This window comes from Protomyctophum parallelum, assembly GCF_964188405.1.
Source record: "Protomyctophum parallelum genome assembly, chromosome: 6".
Lineage (NCBI taxonomy): Eukaryota > Metazoa > Chordata > Actinopteri > Myctophiformes > Myctophidae > Protomyctophum > Protomyctophum parallelum.
In genome coordinates, this window is record NC_139701.1 from 26,885,066 (window position 1) to 26,904,565 (window position 19,500).

At 45.5% G+C, this 19,500-nt stretch overlaps 1 protein-coding gene across 1 annotated transcript in view; it reads right to left on the reverse strand.

Annotated features, from left to right (window-relative positions):
- Positions 1-19,500, reverse strand: part of faf1 (Fas (TNFRSF6) associated factor 1) — a 103,164-nt gene that overhangs the window by 24,916 nt on the left and 58,748 nt on the right. Inside the window, exons 13-15 of the mRNA XM_083768005.1 lie at positions 6,179-6,333; positions 1,365-1,501; positions 992-1,080 (exon numbers count right to left, since the gene is read on the reverse strand). Coding sequence (XP_083624131.1) covers positions 992-1,080; positions 1,365-1,501; positions 6,179-6,333 — 381 coding nt within the window. The remainder of the gene's footprint in view (positions 1-991; positions 1,081-1,364; positions 1,502-6,178; positions 6,334-19,500) is intronic.

Here is a 19,500-nt window from a genome sequence, read left to right on the forward strand (position 1 = left end):
GGTCTCTACCCACACATTCCCATAGTACCCACACAGCTGACTCTTAACCAAAACTCATCAAGAGTGCAAGACAGCAATATATAATGCCATTCTTTCCCTTGTTTGATGTCACTGAGTACACGTTTAATTGAAGGGAACTTTAACGGTTTGCCTGTGACAAAGGCAAGAGTGATTCAGGGGGTCAGGTGAAAGTCTTTGACACCAAGGGGACCTCCCCGTCCCTACTGTCCCAGATTCCTGTCTCCGACATGAAAGACTAGCGCCACTGTTCCCTTGCTTTCTTCTCTGGAGTGGAGCTCTCAATGGTGTTTGTCCACATTCTATTGGATTAAAAGAAGCAGTCGACAGACAGAGGGCAGAACAGGATTGCCCACACACTGGCTAAATGAGAGAAGAGTCTGTATCCTGTGCCTATTCAAAGACCAAAGACCGTCATCTGCACAGTACTCTACTCTGGAGAATGCTATGTATTTTCTGTTTGCCATCCTTTCCTCAGTGAAGTTCACCATAGGCCAACAATGCTCCCTGATCTGCCCCAGCATGTCGCCATTTAGCTCTTCAGCAGACCAGGCCATAACCAGGAGAAATAACTAAAGTGTTCAAATGGCCCGATATTAGGCCTCTTTTTTCCTTTCTTGTTTTATCCCTACGGCTACAGATACATAAGGCCTATCCAGTTATATAGATATAGATAACTGACTACAACAGTTACAACAGATAATGAAATTATCACTGGAATAAAATTCCTGCCTTTAATTTAACTGTGGTAAAAACATTTTATTCACTTTCAACAGACATAATCTGGTAATTCATCTGGGCCTAACGCCTAATTTATACCTTGTCACACAGTCAAATTAATACCGTGTCACTTTTTGCGAGGTCAGAATAACAGATTTTCTAGAGCATTTTGTGTCAGGTTGAAAATCAGATATTTTGGCAAGCTACACAGACTAAGTTTAACTGTAAGGTCCCTGACTGCTCCATGCATCACCTCATCTTTGATGTCTTCTTGTTGCTGTGCTGTGAAGATTTCCATCGCCCCCATTAACCTCATCATCAGCTCATCCACTGTCGTATTGCCTGATGAAAGATTAAACAAATATCAGTAATTAAAGCAATTTACAGTCAGCAATTTACAGTCATTCCATGATGTATACACCAGTGTGGTGTGATGTTTTTCATTGTAATTATTAAGACAATGTGTCTATTGTTAGATATTCGGTTCTTAGCTGCTCATGATTCTGGATGATTATTTCTATGTATTTGATGTATTACCTTCTGTTCTTGCTTACTGTAAATCGCTCTGCTCTGGATTAAGCATCTGCTAAATGCCTAAATTGTAAAAATAATCAGTCAAAAATCACCTTGAATAACGTTTAAAACTTCATTTGATGTGCGCTTGCCCATAACTATGAGGAGCAGGGGGAACTGGTCTGTCTTGTACGTCCGTATAGTCTGTGCCACAACGCTGCCGAAGTGCCTCGTACACATGGTCAGTAGTCTGTAAGGAAAAGCAAAGCAATTAAAACTATCAATTTTTCTTTCTTGCTTGTTGTCTTTGTCAATATTAGCAACATCAAGTATATGGCGCGCGCACACACACACACACACACACAGTGCAATTTCACATGCACAGCACAAAAGAGGAATACACAGTACTCGCATGGCATTAAAGACTTTAAAAGCAATTCTGCTTTTCTCATTCTGTCAGTGATGAACAAATTAGTATTCCTCACCAGACACCCAGAATTGATAGGGCAAGATGAATTTCTTATTCCATTACAAAGACAGAACTTTTTAAATTAACATTTCAGGGAAGGAAAAGGGTAGCAGGCAGACGAGGCCCTGTAAATGTCATAATATTAATGAGTTGCTATAGACCGAATGCAAATATAGATTGGCTTTTTTTCTCCCACATTTTAATACAATCTACTTTAATAAGTGGAGGATAAAATAGAGGAGTAATAGAATGGAGGGATGGAGGTTCAGTATGGATGAAGGTGTGTGTGTGTGGGGGGGGGGGGGGGGGGTGGTGGAGGTGAGGCAAACGGTGTGGGGGTAGAACACATTAATTCAAAGTTCAAGGAGACACTTTCTGACTTTTTAGACTGCAAAATTCGAATGTGTGAGCCCATTGCTCCAATATCAATATTATAATGAGGCAGGTAGAACTTAGAAGCAACAACTTCAACAGTATGAATAGCTTCAAAGGACCGAAAACAAGAAGAAAGACATTCTGGGGAAGTACCTAACTTAAACCAAACGCGTCTAGAAAGTTTGATGATCTTCGCCTTTAAAGGTAAGCAGTTGATTCCCCCAATTCCTAATGATCATCTGTCCCGGACACTTTTCCCTGTAAAGACTTAACCCCTGGTTAACAATAGCCCAGAGGTACGTAGACTCTAACCTTTAATGAAAGACCAGGCAACAATGAGCACTGCCTTGGAGAGTAACCCAATCTTAATTCCCCCATTAAACATAACCCAACCTCCTTAAGTTCCTACCTACAGAATAAGGAGTCAATGCACCACATAAAAAAAAATATATATATCATTGTGCAACAACAAAACTATTGTTTGGGATACAGGCTACAACCTAGATGTAGCCTGTATCCACTGTCACAAAGCAATAAGAAAAACACCATACTTGGGATATACGTAGTACTAGATACAAAAGTATTGACAAAGCATCAATTTCAGCAGGAAGTCATGCTGTACCGGGAGCTGAGGTGAACAGTTCAGTTCAGCCTCATCCAGCCATAACATAACATGGTAAAGAATGTAACCAGGCCCTGTGGCACTTCTCTATAGGAATTCAATGCAGAGGAAACACCTGCACGGAAATCACAAATACATGAACCCTTGGCACTCGCAAGCAACCACGAGCTTCAGGCTTCAGTTGGCTGGTTAATGTGATTGACGGGTTCTAATTTGTCCACCCCTCCTTACTCCATCTCTCATGGCACATCAAGGTAGCCAAAGTTAGTTAATGTTTCACCCACACTGTCAAGCTGACGTTTCTCTCCATCAAAGTGACGTTTGAAGATGTGAGTCGACTTGTTGGGCCTGAAATTCGCTCCACTGGGCAGTTGATGAGTCAGAGTCAGACTTGTACAGTAGCACTGCAGGGGAACATTTTAGCCAGCCACCTGTATGGTAATATGTATGGGAACCGGATGCTGTGCTCACTATGTAGCACACACTTAAAGTCAACATGGACATTTTATTTGAAAATAACTTGTTCTCCTCTGTTCGGACAGTAATCATGTTTTCAGCTTTCAGGAAGTCAGGAAGATAGTCAAGTGTATTAAGACTACCCCCGTTGGCTATACTGACATATACTACAACTACGTGTAAAGACACGTATGAAGACTACGCTCATGTTGACAATCAACACTAATGGCAAGACTGAAAGCAAGAGTTTCAATGTGCGTGTGGGGTAGTTTGAATTGATTGCCACGCATGACAGTAGCACATCTGTGAGATATGTCATCAGCATTTCCCGTGGGTGACAATTACGCTGGCATGCCATGAGTAGAACTGGTTTATGCATAATTAATCGTTTTACTGAGAGGACTGTGAGAATATGGAGGTGCAATCCAACAGGCACATTCCAGTAGCGGCTGGTTCATTAAACACACACATACACGGAGCCAGGACACCTTAAACAGCCTCTGTGATTGACGCCAATCACCAGTCACTCTGGATCAAGCAGGGAGCGTGAGAATGGGGAACCAAAGTGTGTGTGCGTGTATGCATATAAGCGTGCATGCATGCGTTAGCAGCAAAGCTGCGACTAGCTGTGTGCGATGAAAGGCTCCAGATGTTGCCTGCCTTTTAATGTGCAATAAAAAGGCTCAGCTGGGGCAAAAAGCAAAGGGGTGAACAGGAGAGAAAGGGAAAAAAGAGAATGGAATGAAGGAAGGAATATCCTTAAAGGAAATAATGGAGGAGTGAGGTCAGTGTTGGGAGAGTCTTTCTTAAACGGCTCCTACCAGGGGGGCGGCTTAACTCTGGAGGTAACAAGGCAGAGAAGGGAAGAGAGAGAGACAGAGAAATAAATGGAGAGAAAGGGAGTGAGAGAGAGGAAGGGATAGAGAGTATTAAGAGGCATAGAGAGGCAAGGAGAGCCGAGGTCCAGCCTGGACATAAATGGGTTTAATCAACCATTTGCATGACTGGGAAAAAGATGACATGTTGTGGGGCGCAAAAGGTCAAAGGAAGGGCAGGTTGCAGGAAACAGCCTGGAAGAGAGAGTGACTTCTCAAACTTGATGATGGTCCTGTAACTCCTGTTTACATTCAGAGAGTTTGCCAGAGTAAAATCCAATCTGAAGCAGGGAGAAATTGGCCCAGAGAATGCAACCAGGCTCTCAGGTAAAATAGCAAGACTGATCTCTCTCTCTCTCCAATATCATCCCAGTGCCAATATCTGGAGATCTCTCTAAACGAGGCAACTATGATGGCATCCAGGGTTTCCTGCACAATGTTGTTGGCATGGCGCTGCTCCATGCTTGAAATAAATCACGCCATGCCAAGCTGCATTTTTTTTCCCGAGGGGGCTAGTGAATCATGGTGTGTGTGTGATATGAAATGTCCAGTACCTACCCAGTGCCTCCCCCAGTGCCACCCCAGTGGCTCCCCAGTACCTCCCCAGTATCCCCTGAGTACCTCCCCAGTGTCCCCTGAGTGCCTCCCCAGTGTACCCCTGAGTGCCTCCCCAAGCTTTTTCCTGCAGGAAACACTGGCATCTGTTTGACATGTATCACTTCAAAAATGCGCAATCACATAATACCATACATGATACAGAGCCCCATCGATACAAAAAACATTTATCTTCTTTTCAATCATGACATTCTTTTGCCCGAAGTTTGTGTTCCAGACTGTAAAAATAAGGGTGTTAATAATTGTGACTTGACATTGATGTACCTCTCTCCATCTCCCCCTCTCTCTGCTTTCCTCTCTCAAGTCAATCTGGCCAGAGGCAATATGAAATTGCTATCCAACCCGATGGGATAACTTGAGAATCCTAATGGATTCTGATTGCATAAAAAGTATGACCTTTACAGTGAAGGCTATGGTTCATATTCATGAATGGCCACTGATTCTCGAGTCCTGCAACTTGTGTTAACTGTCATTCCTGGTGTACAAGAAGTAATGTGCAATAATATCTCCACTGCACTTTACTGTAGTCCCGGTTTACAGCCTCAAGAACTATATAGACTCAGAGGCAACATAGACTTAAGTGGAGCGAAAAGCCACCTTGTTGAGCAAAAAGATAAAGATGTTCAAAGTTGAGGGGAGCACAACATCTTTTCAGACAGATTAGTCAAGACTGACCAATCAGGGGCCTCATCATGCAAACAGCGCCCTTTGTTAGGGCCCTCATCCTACCCCCCCGCCCCCTGCCAGTGAGCGTGAATATAGACCCAAGAGAGACACTAACACAAAACAAGAGAGTAAGAGTGAAAGGCTTCAAGGATGGATGACAGGGTTGCATGGCAGCAATTAAGATGTCATCTTTGGAGATGGCATGACATTAATCTGAATATTGAACGGAACAATTCTACGCATTGCAACCATTACTATCATGCCATTCTTTGGAATTTCATTAATGTTGATATTGCTTTATAATCACCTGTTATGGTATTCTCTTATAGTAAATTTAAAGAAGCTGTTCACATTCCAATCTCATTACACAAGAAATATGTTAGGGGTGCAACAGTTAAAACTCAACCCGCTACAATAATTAATACATTTGATGTAATTCACACCAGGATTTCCCCCTGTTCAACCCTGCACTACATTTAAAAAAGGGAAGATTTTCACATTCAGTAGATTTTCTGTGGTCTGGGGTTTTCTGGCTCAAACAAGAGCTCTGATTTTCCTGTGGACTGTGATGACTGTAAGTCATTTGTGAGTCCACAAATCCCACATCCCAATTTGCCAGCAGATGTCACTGTTGAGGCCTGTTTGCCTGTTTTCATTGCAGCTCGAAATGCTTCAGAACACACAGAGAAAATCCAGACAACAGAAAATACACTGAATGTTCAAAGATCAGGTGTGTGTGTGTGTGTGTGTGTGTGTGTGTGTGTGTGTGTGTGTGTGTGTGTGTGTGTGTGTGTGTGTGTGTGTGTGTGTGTGTGAGAGACGAAAAACCCTGAATGTTGAAGCTCGTACCTTGCTTTGTTGGCTTCTTTAGTGATGTCCCAGGCCCACGTTATAAAGTTCTGACTCAGGTAGGAGACGATGGAGTCTGCACACATCATCTGGGAGCAGAAGACATTGCTGAGGACGCTCTCGTCGTTATGGAGGTAGATGGCCAGCAGCTTTCTCTGTGGAGCGGAGGGAAGAGGAAAGGATTTAATATTATTCCTATTTATTGTCTCCACCGTGTCCGTCCGCGTGTCCATCCGTCCGTCCGTTACCAGCTAATCTCCGGCACCGTTAACCCGGTCGATGCACACTACTAGGATGCAAATGACGAACCTCTGAAATTTTCCTGAACAGCCTGTCATAGCGCCTGTTATATGAGGCAGATTTCCACATTTTTACCTATAATTGCACCAATGCGTGTGAAACTGCACACTCCCTAGAGGCCAAGGAAAAACTTTTGCCCTGCATTTTTCACATCTGCCTTTTATAGTGCCACCAGGAGGCTGACTTCTTTAAAACACATGATTTGTTATTACTCCTCCAGATTCTGTCTGATATTTCATATTCCATCCTAATTTGCTATCATTGGCTTCCAAAGTTTGCTGGATTGGCCCGTTTTGAACAAAAACCCTCAAATCATGAACTCAGCATGCCATTTACGTACATTTTCCTACTAGGCTGAGGAATAAATCCCACCCTTTTCACATTGGCCTGTTATAGCGCCATCAAGAGGTGAATTCTTGCAAAACACATTTTTGCAACAAAATGCCAAAATCCTCCACTTGCCATCAAAGGCATAAGAAGAAATGGCACCCTTTTCACATTGGCCTATTATAGAAAGTTGATACAGGTAAAAGACATAGATAAAATAATAATAATTATAATAACTGATTTGAACTCGTACTATTTGTACAATTTCAAACCATCTATACTTGATGGGTTGCAGGTGCGCGTGCAGCCATGGACCAACAGGCTCTTCATGAGCACACCTCCGTTCTTATGACAGCGACTGGAGGTGCGGTTTTGAGGACAACTGATTTGAATTGCTATTATTGTTCAAACACAACTTAAACCAAGGATTATATATTTCAAGGGCGAGAGATCACAAAAAAAATCCTAATCATTCTTCCTCCACACTGGGAGAAAAACAGCATCTGAAAGTTTGATGGTGCATTTTTTTACATGTGAGTGCAATTAGAACTTTCCCATTGCATCTTATGATGAGGCAGGGTTCTTGTGCTGCCGGTATGCATGCGCATGCTGTTGCTTATTGTCGTCTGTTAACCCTGTAAAGCCCGGATTAATTTCTACTTGCAAAAACCTTACTACTTTTTACTACTAGGACTTATCAGAGGCAATTATTTGTAATAATTATTAAAATAATAATAAATTAATAATTTACATTTGGGGGATATCTTTCACAATAATGAATAAAACATGTTCTAGACATTCTAATGATCACAAAAAACAGTTATTTTACTTAGTCCAGAGATTTTCTATTTGTGTGAATTTCAGCCTCTGTGGGGGGTATTTATATGCAAATATCATGACTAATGGCATTGCAATGAACAGCAATGACGACCTTTAGGTGAAAAAACATAAAATAATAATAATAATTAATTCATTATTTAAAATATGTTGTAGTATTGCAACGCTGGGTGTTACAGGGTTAAGGCCTCATTTTAACAAGGTTAGGTAACATTGGGTTAAATAAATCTGCAAGATTATTATTATGCATCACTCTGAATGACGTGCCATCATGGTACAATTTTTACCTTGACAACACATAGGAAATTATAACCAATCAATTCACTCAAACACCGTATATAGCATGCACTTTTGTAATGTTTTAGTTTAAATACAATTAGTGTACACAATGTGACAACAAGGAGTCAATCGAGTCTGGTTGTGAATTATAACTACCGGTACCATCATTATGAATTATGTATTGCCCATTTCAGCTTGACCTACGTTATCATTTCTAAACAATAAAAGTCCTGTTGTGAGATTCCTGTGTTGTGTCACAGTCAGGGTTGTACGTCCGTCGAGCGCAGACAGCAAAGTAGGTTGGGTAAATTCTGTGATCTCGTGGGAGCTACTGAGCAAAGTTTAAGGGGCCCAGGGTTTCACGAAAACTGAGAAGGAAGATTATTATCGTTGTAATCAGGGATAAAATCTGGAATTTAGGTTTAAAGATTTGATGATCAGCTACAGCTACAGGTCAATATTGATTCAGAATTGAATTTTAATTCACACATTAATCATGATACCAAGATTGCCTTTTTTCACCTTAGAAATATTGCATGAATCAGAGCCTGTCTGTCATTGGACGATGCAAAAACGCTGATCCACATCTTTGTTTTTTCTCCATTACTCTGTAAAGCACCTTGATCTGCATTTCATGTCATGAAATGTGTTAATATACAAATAAAGTTTTATTACTATTATTATTATACTGCACACATCTGCAGTGTGGGTTTTAATTCCTACACCAGTTGTACCGTCATGGGTGAACCCTCAAGGAAAACTAATTTCCACACCACATGTACAAGACACAATTAGGAAGACGGTATCACTTCCATCGACGGAAGGAAGTCCGCAGCTGGCAAAAAAAGCAAATACCACATAAAATCAAGTGGTGTAAATAAAACTTCTCTGGGAGGTGACCAAGCTGTGGAGAAAACAAAAGACAAATCACTCTATTTATTTTACACCAAATGCCAGCGGCCTGCACAGGGTAGCAGCAGCAGGGCCAGACAATATTGACGAAGCTCCAGATCCAAGGATATTGACACCAAATTATAAGCCAGGAAGATTTTCACAACTGGCAAACTAATTAAAAAACAAACACAGCCACAAACAGAAAAGGTTCCTGGGTATGATGTAGGAGATAATGCTTTCTAAATGACATTGCTTAAAACAAATTTAAAAAAATAAAAAAATTGTTCCCCGCTTCGGTTGTGGGATGATGTTTTCTTCCGCAACCACCAATCACTGTGAAGGTGTACTCTAGTCTAGGGGTTAGTTTCTGAGGAGTGGTAAACTAGGCTACATGCAGCAAAAGAAAAAAACACTGGGCGTGAGGGAAAGTGAAAGAAGAAGTTGTGCTATATTGTGGCCTCCGTAGAATGGGAGAGGGAGAGCACTGCTGTGTTTGCTCAACGATTAGAGCTTTAGAATAATCTCCTGGGCTCCTAGAGAGAAGGAGCTGGGGGCTCATTCATTGGACCAATTCAACGGCCTGAAAAGATTAAACACTCATGCTGAGAAGACAAGCAAATGCAGTCTTGAGAGAATAGCGAGGGAGAGGGAGAGAGAGAGAAAGGGGAGGGAAAGTTTTAGAACATAAAAAAACTCTCATACAGACTAAAAAACAATGACACGCAGACAGACCCACAAGCATGCACACACAAACTTCGACTGCGGTACACTCAAGTCAAAGACTCATGTGCGCACACATGCACGCTTACAGCAAGTGTAAAGACTAGTCAAAGTGGGCATTTGGACAAAACTGAAGGTTCAAATAACAGAGGCCCAGTCATCTTGGTTCAACTGTCCACGTCCCTCTGTTCTCTCTCCTCTTTCAAGTCTGATCTTTTGTATTGCCCGTTAGCGGGGAGGAGCAAATCCCCACTTCAGCTAAATTACTAGGTCCAAGCTGAGCTAGATAGTGACCCCCATAGCCCTTCCTCACACCTGTTCCTAAATCACAGTAGTTTTGTGTGTGTGTGTGTGTGTGTGTGTGTGTGTGCAGCGACGGCTCTAGAAAACTGTGACTGGAGGTGCTATGGGGGGGCTAGCTATTTAGAGGGGGGGCTAATAAATCTTGGTTTACATATAAGTCAGTCAATTGGGCTTGTTTTGAGGGGGGGGCTTAGGGGGCGCTAAGCCTCCACCCTTGCCCCCCTCCCCTGTGTGTGTACCTTTACATTTCACAAGTGTCAGCATTGGCTCTGACTTAGCCTACTACTGTATACTCATTATATTCCACTGCACAATTCAATATGGGAGCTGAAGTCAGTGCGAGCAGTTTGTTTGTACACTAGGTTATGTTCAGTGTGCAACATGACACGCAAACAAGTATAAACCAGGCCTTAAGGTCCACCAGGAACGTTTTGAATAAATGATCAGAAAATGAACTATTCATTTGTAATTGGTGGTGTTTCATTCATACAGGTAGACGCTTTTATTTGCAGGGAAAGAAATCGACATTGTTAAAAACAAATAATATAGTAATATTTGCGTGCTGTGTTGATGTACTCATGGCAATTTAAATGAATGCAAATTAATCACACTGAATAAATGCTCCTTTAGACTCAAATGAATATGTATAATGAATAATGAAATATATTTTAAATTGACTTATGGGTGGACGGTGGGTGGTCGTCACAAACGTAAAAAGAATTGATTGGCCAAATCCGGTCACAAACGTAACATCAAGATTTGATTGGCCAGTGCTACTAGATTTAAAACCCCGAAAAGCCTAAACGACCTACCTTTCACTGATTATGAGCTTTTTGTGCTTTATGCGCAAACAGGTTTACAAGGTATAAAAGAAGGTAAGACCATTTTCACCATCATGCAAATCCATCCACAAATGTTTGCCACCCATGAGCGTCATGGCACCAGACCGCCCTTTCCTCCCGAAAGAGCTTCCTTGCGGTGTATAAATAGTAGTTTGAATAGGAAATGTTTTAGCTTAGTTTTAGGCCCTCATTTATCAACGCGATTATGGACGTACGCCGAAATGAGTGACTTTGAACTTTGACGTAAGCCACGCCAAAACTTGAGCCGTCGTACGCCCGTTTTGGGAGCAACATTGTCTGACCAGCTGACAGGCTGTCACAGGCATCTAAACATGATTTTTTTTAGCTATAATAAAACTAATAAAAAAATCCTTGTGATTTATTTTTGTAAATGCATGTCATATGAAATTGATAGGATATATACAAGCAATTAAAAACAATGTTACAAGTTAGTTAGATGCTTAACTTGCTTAATTTAAACAGTGCTTTGCAGCATGAGCCATATACATGTGAGGATTTAAGTGGGAGTGGCGCTGCCTGTGCTGAAATATTTATGACATTGGAGAACTGTTGGAGGTGGAGAGTGAAGTCTCCCTTGCCGTACTGTAGCCTACAGTAACAGTACAGTAGGTCTGTGTGGAGTTAGGTCACTGTGCAACCTCCTCGTTTAAGGATAAACCCGATACGACGCTCGAAAGTAAACTGTGCCGATCGGGAGACCGCATCGGGAGATATAGGTAACCCACCCAGCCCACCACACACCAGTTTACTCATCACTCCATAAACGTTCATAAATTCACAGCCTATCTATCTGTCATGACTCATAAACATGGTGTCACTGAACACAGTAACAGAGGACACAGTGACAGGAGGAGATGCACTCCTTTATTTTATTTATGCAAAACAGCAGCATGCATGTGCGGCTGTGCGTGTCCCAACTTATCCAATCATGAAGATGGGATGTGAAGGTGTTAGTCAACAACGTATGTAGAAGGGAAACAGACAGCATGTAGGCCTACTATTTATTATGTAATCATGGTTACCAATATATCTTTATTTATTTAATAAATAAATGCAAGCCCAACACATAGTTGGGCTTGCAAGTTGCGCGTGTGTGTGTGTGTGTATGGGGGGGGACGACACATGACAGGCAGCGAGGCGAGAAGTGTTTGGAAACCCTTTTCTTAATCTTATTGGCTTTCCATACGTTGTATGGTCATATTCCGGTTATTCATGCCGTAAAATCGTGGCGTTTTGAGGAATATTTAAGGCGTTATTTAAATTACGTCTGTTTCAACTGTGACATTTATCAAAGCTGCGACCAAAAATATGCTGGGATCAGCCGTTTACGATCACTTCATAAATTCCGTGCCGATGTGACTGTACGCCAAAACCCATGCTCGAATTTAAGGCAGTCTTTGTAAATCTTCTCAAGGAATGCCTTGAATTATAGGAGCTGAAACAAAAAAGCTTTTGCTTTGAACGAGCATCTTTGTCTTCTTCGATGGTGGCTGAGGCATTCTTTTTGCAGCGTTACTGTAACCACATTTTTGTGTTGAGGAGTGTGGACACATTTGCATACTCATCTGTAAACTTGTTATGCAAAGTAGCCATTTGGGTACTTGGCTCATGAATCGAGGGGAGCGCGTTCTAGCGTGCATGTGTGTGATCCTACCAAAAAAGAAAACGAATGGAAGGCTGCAGTGTCACGCGAAGCGACCAGTGCACCCCTGGAGTTCCCCTATGTATACAGTAAGTACTGTGAGAGCAACAGGTGCCGTTATCGGCCTAGGAACTCCCTGTAGCTCTTTGCCTTTTCGCTTTGGGAAGCCTTTTCATAAAACGCCATTAACTGGAACACTATGAGATTGACTCTTTTTGAACCCACCTGAAAATGTATTTTCTGATTCTTAAAGCGCTGAACAAACACTCTATAACAACGATTACTATCAGAATGTAGTGCTTTAACCTTAAAAGGTTATATCACTTACCCTACCTTTAAAACAACAAACAAGTTACATGTAATTGATTTTTGAAGCAGTAGTTCAATGTTTTTAGTCCAACATGTTAGTTGACCATTTTGCCATAGTAGGCCTTAAAGATTTTGTAGTTTTCCTCCTCTGTTCTTGATTTGCTGACTCTCTCCACTGCCCTATAATCAAAGTAATTCCACAGAACTACCTTTATCTTTGCCTTTATCCGTCCTTCCAAACCACGTGAAAGATAGACAGCAGGTAGTTAGTTGTACATGAACTATGGGCTTTGTGTCATGTGAACTGTTCATCTGCAAAATTAATCTCACTCCCACTCTCTCTATCCAACGTAAATGTGTATTATGAGAGCAGGGGGAGAAAACCAGAAAAGGGGTGTGTGGGATACTAACAGATGCTACATTCAGAAGGGTCTGAGAAGTAGAAACTGAAAAGCACTTTACCTCACACACACACACACCTTATTCTCCCTTTGATACGACTGGTTTGCTTTGCAGAGGCAACATGACACCTGTGAAACAAGTGTTTGTTTGGTTCCAACAAATGAGCCTCTGTAGCGCGGGTCGTTGGGACAGGCAGGTGTAATTCCCCCATCAGCTGCCTCTGCGTGATATGAGGCTATAAAGATACAATCCTCAACGTAGAGACGTAAGACTGCCATATTGGCCCTGTTCATTTCAATGTGGGGCGGACATAAAAAGGCAAAAGAGCATTCCATGGCCTTTTTAAGTTGAACATTTCACTTTCAATCACCCGTTTCCACACACCAACTACACCACTTTACTGACCATTAAAACCATCAAAGTCATATTTCTAGTTCAAACCAACAGCGTTGTTTTCCGCTGGATGGATGCGTCCAAAAAGTCTGAACCATCAACAATGGTTAGGTCAAATTACATTCCTAATGACCACTGCAAGCTTCTATTAGGGGTGGGTACGGAACCTTGTGCAGTACTTAGTTCAGACTAGTCATTGACACGACAACCTACCTGGCTCAAACCATAACCTAACCATAACCGCAAGAACGGGAGCAGCGTATGTTCGAGCGGTTCCCGCATGTCGGACTAATGCTCCGTCAGAATTACGTGCGGATCCCGGACCAAGCAGGTACCGAACCGACAATGCTTGGTTACCGGGTACCCATTCAAATAATTAAATTTCTGTTCTCTCAAAATCTGGTAGAACACGGTTGTAAGGAGATGTACAGCTGCATGTCTCTCTGTAACACCGTTGAATGGAGATATATCTGTCTTGAACGTGATCAGAGCACTCCGCGTCTCCAACTCTCCCCCTGTCCTTATTTCTCCTGGGCTTCCATAACACCTCAACAGTGACAAAAGGCTGATCACCTCCATGCCACGCCCCCCATTGATGAAATAATTTGTTCAAAAGTATCCCAGTCCAAGAATTAACTGCATGCATTAATATACTCTTCAGATGGTCGACATTTCTAGTTTAAAAAATATATTTTTTAGTGGTCTCGTAAAATATTCTAATTTGATTTTCATGAGCTGTACACCATAATCATCAAGATTAAAACAAAAAAAACGTTTTAAATACTTCACTTTATGCACAATGAATTGAGAATATATGACAGTTTCACATTCTACTTCATTGAGATGGAGCTGTATATCTGCTATTTTGAATAGCCAATGCAGCATTTCTGGCAGACAGCCTGCATTTTCATTTCAGGGTCAATCAATCCCATTCAGTGGATGTTATTAGTGTAATTGGAGGATGTATTTCACTATGTGTGTTAAGATAGCGTCAGGGATGTTAGTGAATGAGAAATAGAGAGGGAGAGAAAGAGTGAGTGAGAGGAGGGTGAGAGAGAGAGAAACTGATCGGATGGTAGGCTAAGTCTGGAAAAGCAAACACTTCAAAATGAAGAGCTCATGTGACACACACACACACACACACACACACACACACACACACACACACACACACACACACACACACACACACACACACACACACACACACACACACACACACACACACACACACACACACACACACACACACACACACACACACACACACACACACCAAAATAGTATAACAGAGTTTATCTAAGCTCATCTCGCTCAAGAATCGCCTAAGGGTGGCGCCATTTCCATGGTGCCAACACAGAATAAATCCATATACTCACGAAACAATACTGATTGGGTCGTGCAGCTGTCTGTCACGACTGTGGCTGCAAGCTCCGCCCAGAGCCTATAAAGCAGCACACAGCCGGAAAAGACGTCATTCCTGCCTTTTTCTGCGCTAACACAGATTTTCTAAGACTACCACTTCCATAACTCCGTTGAGACTTTTATTCCCCCTGGACGAGTGCTTCACTTGTACCCTGGAATTCGCGGTGGAAACCCGGTGGTCTTACACTCACGAGAACGAAACGTTGTTTCAGAAACAATAAAAAAGGGGCTTTTTTCCTGTCAGTGCTGTGAAGCCTCTCGGACATAGCCCCGTTAGCCTTGGCTAACACTAGCTTAGCTTTAGCCTAGCTGTTGACAAACGCTAGCTTAGCTGTGGCTCAGCCTAACCAGTGTCGGGAGACCTCGCGTTAGCCGCGAAGCCCTGCCTGGACCGTGGAACAAGAGCCAGCCGACGATAGACAAGACACAGCCGCTCGTCGGAAAGAAGTTCAGCCCGGCGACCCGCAGAAGTCAACCTGCACTGCTCTGCTAACGGTGAGTTGATAAACCTCCGCTTTGCAACCCCAGTTAGCTCTGTTTTCTCCCCTGTTTTCTCTACACTATCGTCGGAAACCTTGAGGGACCCTACTAGCTAAAACGCAGTTTTCACAGACTCCCTCGGCCCGCGCTGACCCACGTTCTTTCCCGCCACGTTGTGTCGTAAGACCCCGTCGGCTCGGAAGCCCGTTCCACGGCTATCACAGGCTCCCACACGGCCGCAAGGCCTAGCGCTAGATCGGCGACGCACGTTGCTCCGTGCCGAAAGGCCCTAGCTACTAGCCAGCTACTATCTAGCTGCCCTCTGGCTACTTCTAGCCTCCTCTAGCTGCTATCAGCTACTCCTGTTGCTTCTAGCTACTGTTGACTGCCCCTGGCTCTTGGTGTGTGTTTCTGTAGCTGTTTATAGTGACTTCTAACGTCATCTGGCTACACCTAGCCACTTTGTAGCTGTATTCTAGCGACTTCTAGCTACTTCAAGCGGATCTAGCGGATTCTAGCTACTTTTTCTCCAGACTTCTGGAGAACACTGCGCTTGGCCTACAAAACTCTCTCCGTGTGTCGGAAGACCCTGGTTAGTTTTCTAGCCTTTACTACACCTCAGTGGACAGTTGGAAAACTAAACTAGGCAACATGGCTACTGGCGGTGACGCTACACAACACAACCAGACCCAGGAGGACCCTCAGTGGGTATGTTTCAGTCGCAACTGCAACAGAACCCGGGCAACAGACAACCCGCATAAGCAGCAAGCTGCAACGCTGTTTCGCTTGCTACCGGTGTTTCTAGCTAATCCTCGGCCGCTAGGCGTTGATTTTAGCGCCACCAACAACAAGCAACCACCGTAGCCGGGTTACGACGCTAGCTTGCTATCCAGCCGCAGCTTCGCTAGCCTTCCTAGGTTAGCTAGCTCCCGCTAATGCAGCTATAGCCTTTTAGCTCCGCTAGACACTAGCTAGTTTCCAGCCGTCAGGCGTTAACTACAGCTTCTCTAGCTTCTCTTTGGCACGGTTGTTTTTGCTATCGAAGGCCACAGGCCTGCTCTACGCAACCCGCACTACCCGACGAACCGCCGCATCGCTCTGTGTCGTCAGACCTAAACAGCACCAGCCCGACGGCCGCGCTACGCGAGCCCCAGGCTTTGCGGCCTTCCCGTAGTCCGGCGCCTTTTCTTTCACGCAACTAAACAGCTTCTCTGGCCACCACAGTTTCACAACGTGGTCGTCTCTGTTTAGACAGCTGATTTTCAGTGGAGCACCACGAGTCCTACTCTTCTACTCCACCACCACTTTTCCTTTTTTATAATTTTTATATTATAACTTAAAGGAGAAGTGCTTCTACAATGTCTTGAACTGCTGGTTCCTTCTTTAAGCTACAACTGTGCTTGACCTACAAGACTCTTCCCTGTGTCGGAAGACCCTGGTTAGTTTTCTAGCCTTATTACACCTCAGTGGACAGTTGGAAAACTACACTAGGCAACATGGCTACTGGCGGTGACGCTACACAGCACAACCAGACCCAGGAGGACCTTCAGCAGCGGTGACAACAGCCCTCCCGGGTTCCCGAGGAGGAACGCCACCGGGAATTTCTCATGCAACTGCAGCAACCTGCTGTCCCCTGAGGACAGTCACTCTCGCTGCATGGTTTGCCTGCTCGCCAGGCTCTCGAGACCTCTGGTCTCTACCCCTGCTGCTTCTGCTTCGCGGACGGGGAGAAAAGCTGACGCATCTCACGCGTCGAGAGTCACCAAGACAGGTCCCTGGTCGACACCTCCGAGCCCGGCTGTCCCGACCAGCCCCAAACTTCGAGGCCTAGGCCCACCACCTCGTCCTCTCTCTCCAGACCCCTCAACCTTGACGCGTCTCAGAGACACCATGACGAGTCCTTCCTGGGCTCCTCCCCTGCCAGGAAGGCGGCTCGGACCGCCAGCAACAAGCTCCACACGCTCTTCACCACACTGGTAAACAGGCCTGTGGAGCCAGACCCGAGACATCAGCCAGGCCTCACCGGCTGGCTCTGGGTGCTGCTCTCCCTCCAGCGGGATCTCGTCGGCCCACCAACGAGGCTCCCCCGAGCCGGGTGGTTGCGACAACGAGATGTCGGATGCAGTCCTAGGCCTCCACCGACAACTACCGCTGCTACTACTTCACGCAGCGGCCGAAGGCACGAGTCTCACTCGACGTGGTTCCCCAGCGACCCTCGACTACCGACTGCTTCCCTCAACATTACAGGTATGTACATTGTGAAGCTAGGGTTGTTTAGCTATTTAGCTAACTTTTTCGAGGTCGGGAGTAGCAACCTCGTTGGATGGCCGATGCCACCCTAGCATGCTTAGCTTTCTAGATAGGCTGCTTTGCAAGGTGGACGACGGACAGCGAGCTCCTCCAAGAGCTCCCTCCGCACGCCAACCCCGACACACCAGCGGTGGTAGGGGTGGCCGCTCTGGCTCCAAGCCCCACCAGGAGAGGGCAGGAGGCCAGCTGGCACCGTCCGGTGCCTCGGCCGGCACCCCCAACCGTGACAGACGCCCGGCTGGGCGTGGCCACGGCCGCCCGCCCCATGGCCCCAGACGAGGCCAGGGCAGAGGCCGTGGGGAGCCACAGAGCAAATGACGCCGTCCCCGTCCCAGGGGAGACGAGACCAGACGTCTCCCCTCCCCCCCCTGAGCCTGGATTTGAGTATTCTTCTCACACTCAGACCGCCCAGGAAGAGGCGGGGGCTCACGATGCGGAGCATCACCACGGGTGCGGCCGATCATCGACATGTTGTTGTTTCCAATGTTGTACCTGTTTTATTTCCTGTAATGAAGGCCTTCACGCCATTAAAACAAACAACGACAACAACATCGGGGGGACATGAACCCACTGCCAGGAGTAGCCCCCGGGCTCTCCGACACAGTGGGGCGGGACCTTGGCCTTGTGGCGGGCCTAAACGCCACTGGCAGGATGGGTCATGCCGAAATTTTCTCTGGTCCACCAGGAGGCGCCAGCCCTGCGCGACGACGCGCTCCCCTGGCGATGGAGAACCCCCTTGCGCGTCGCCTGACACAGTGGGAACTGTGCGGAGCGTCTCCTTGGGTTCTCCGCACCATAGCGAGAGGTTACAGGCTCCAGTTCGCTATGAGACCCCCTGCATTCGGAGAAATCCTCTACTCCGATGCACGCGGCGAAGCGGGTCAGGTTCTCCAGCAGGAGATCAACTCTCTGCTGGAGAAGAAGGCTGTCAGAGAGGTACCCCTGAGCCAGAGTCGCAGCGGGTTTTACTCACGCTACTTCCTGGTCAAGAAGAAGGGGGGGGGGCTGCGTCCAATCATGGACCTACGAGCTCTCAATCGGTACCTCAAGTCCTTCCGCTTCAAGATGCTGACAGCCAAGTCTCTTGTGCGCTCTATACGCATGAACGACTGGTTCACATCTATAGACCTGAAAGACGCCTACTTTCACATCCCTATCTACCCACCTCACAGGAAGTTCCTGAGGTTTGGTTTCAAGGGGAAGGTGTACGAATACACGGTTCTCCCCTTCGGGATGTCCCTGAGCCCCAGGGTGTTCGTCAAATGCACCGAGACGGCTCTGGCCCCTCTGCGGCGACGAGGTCTACGTGTAGCAAGCTACATCGACGACTGGCTTCTGAGCGCAGGCTCGCCACAGGAGGCACTATGGAACACCACTCGGGTGGTGTCCCATATGTCCTCCCTAGGGTTCACCATAAATCACGAGAAGAGTGTTATGGTGCCCGCCCAGTCGATCAACTTCATAGGCATAGCACTGGATTCAGTCTCCTTCACGGCTCGGTTGAGCCCGGAGAGGATCGACGCCTTCCTGAAGTGCGTGGCCCTGTTCCAGAGAGGACACAGACTGCCACTCAGAATCTGCCTACGTATGGCGGGACTGATGGCGTCGGCCATCTCCCTGGTGCGGTTGGGCAGACTCCACATGAGACCCTTTCAGCGCTGGTTGAGGTCTCTACGGGTGCCCACCAGATTCCTCTCGCGGCGAGTGACAATCCCCGGGGAATGCACGCTCGCCCTGAGGTGGTGGTCGGACAGACGGACCCTGAAGGAGGGAGTCCCCCTTGGTTTACCGTTGGCCAGGAAGGTCGTCACTACGGACGCGAGCCTGAGTGGGTGGGG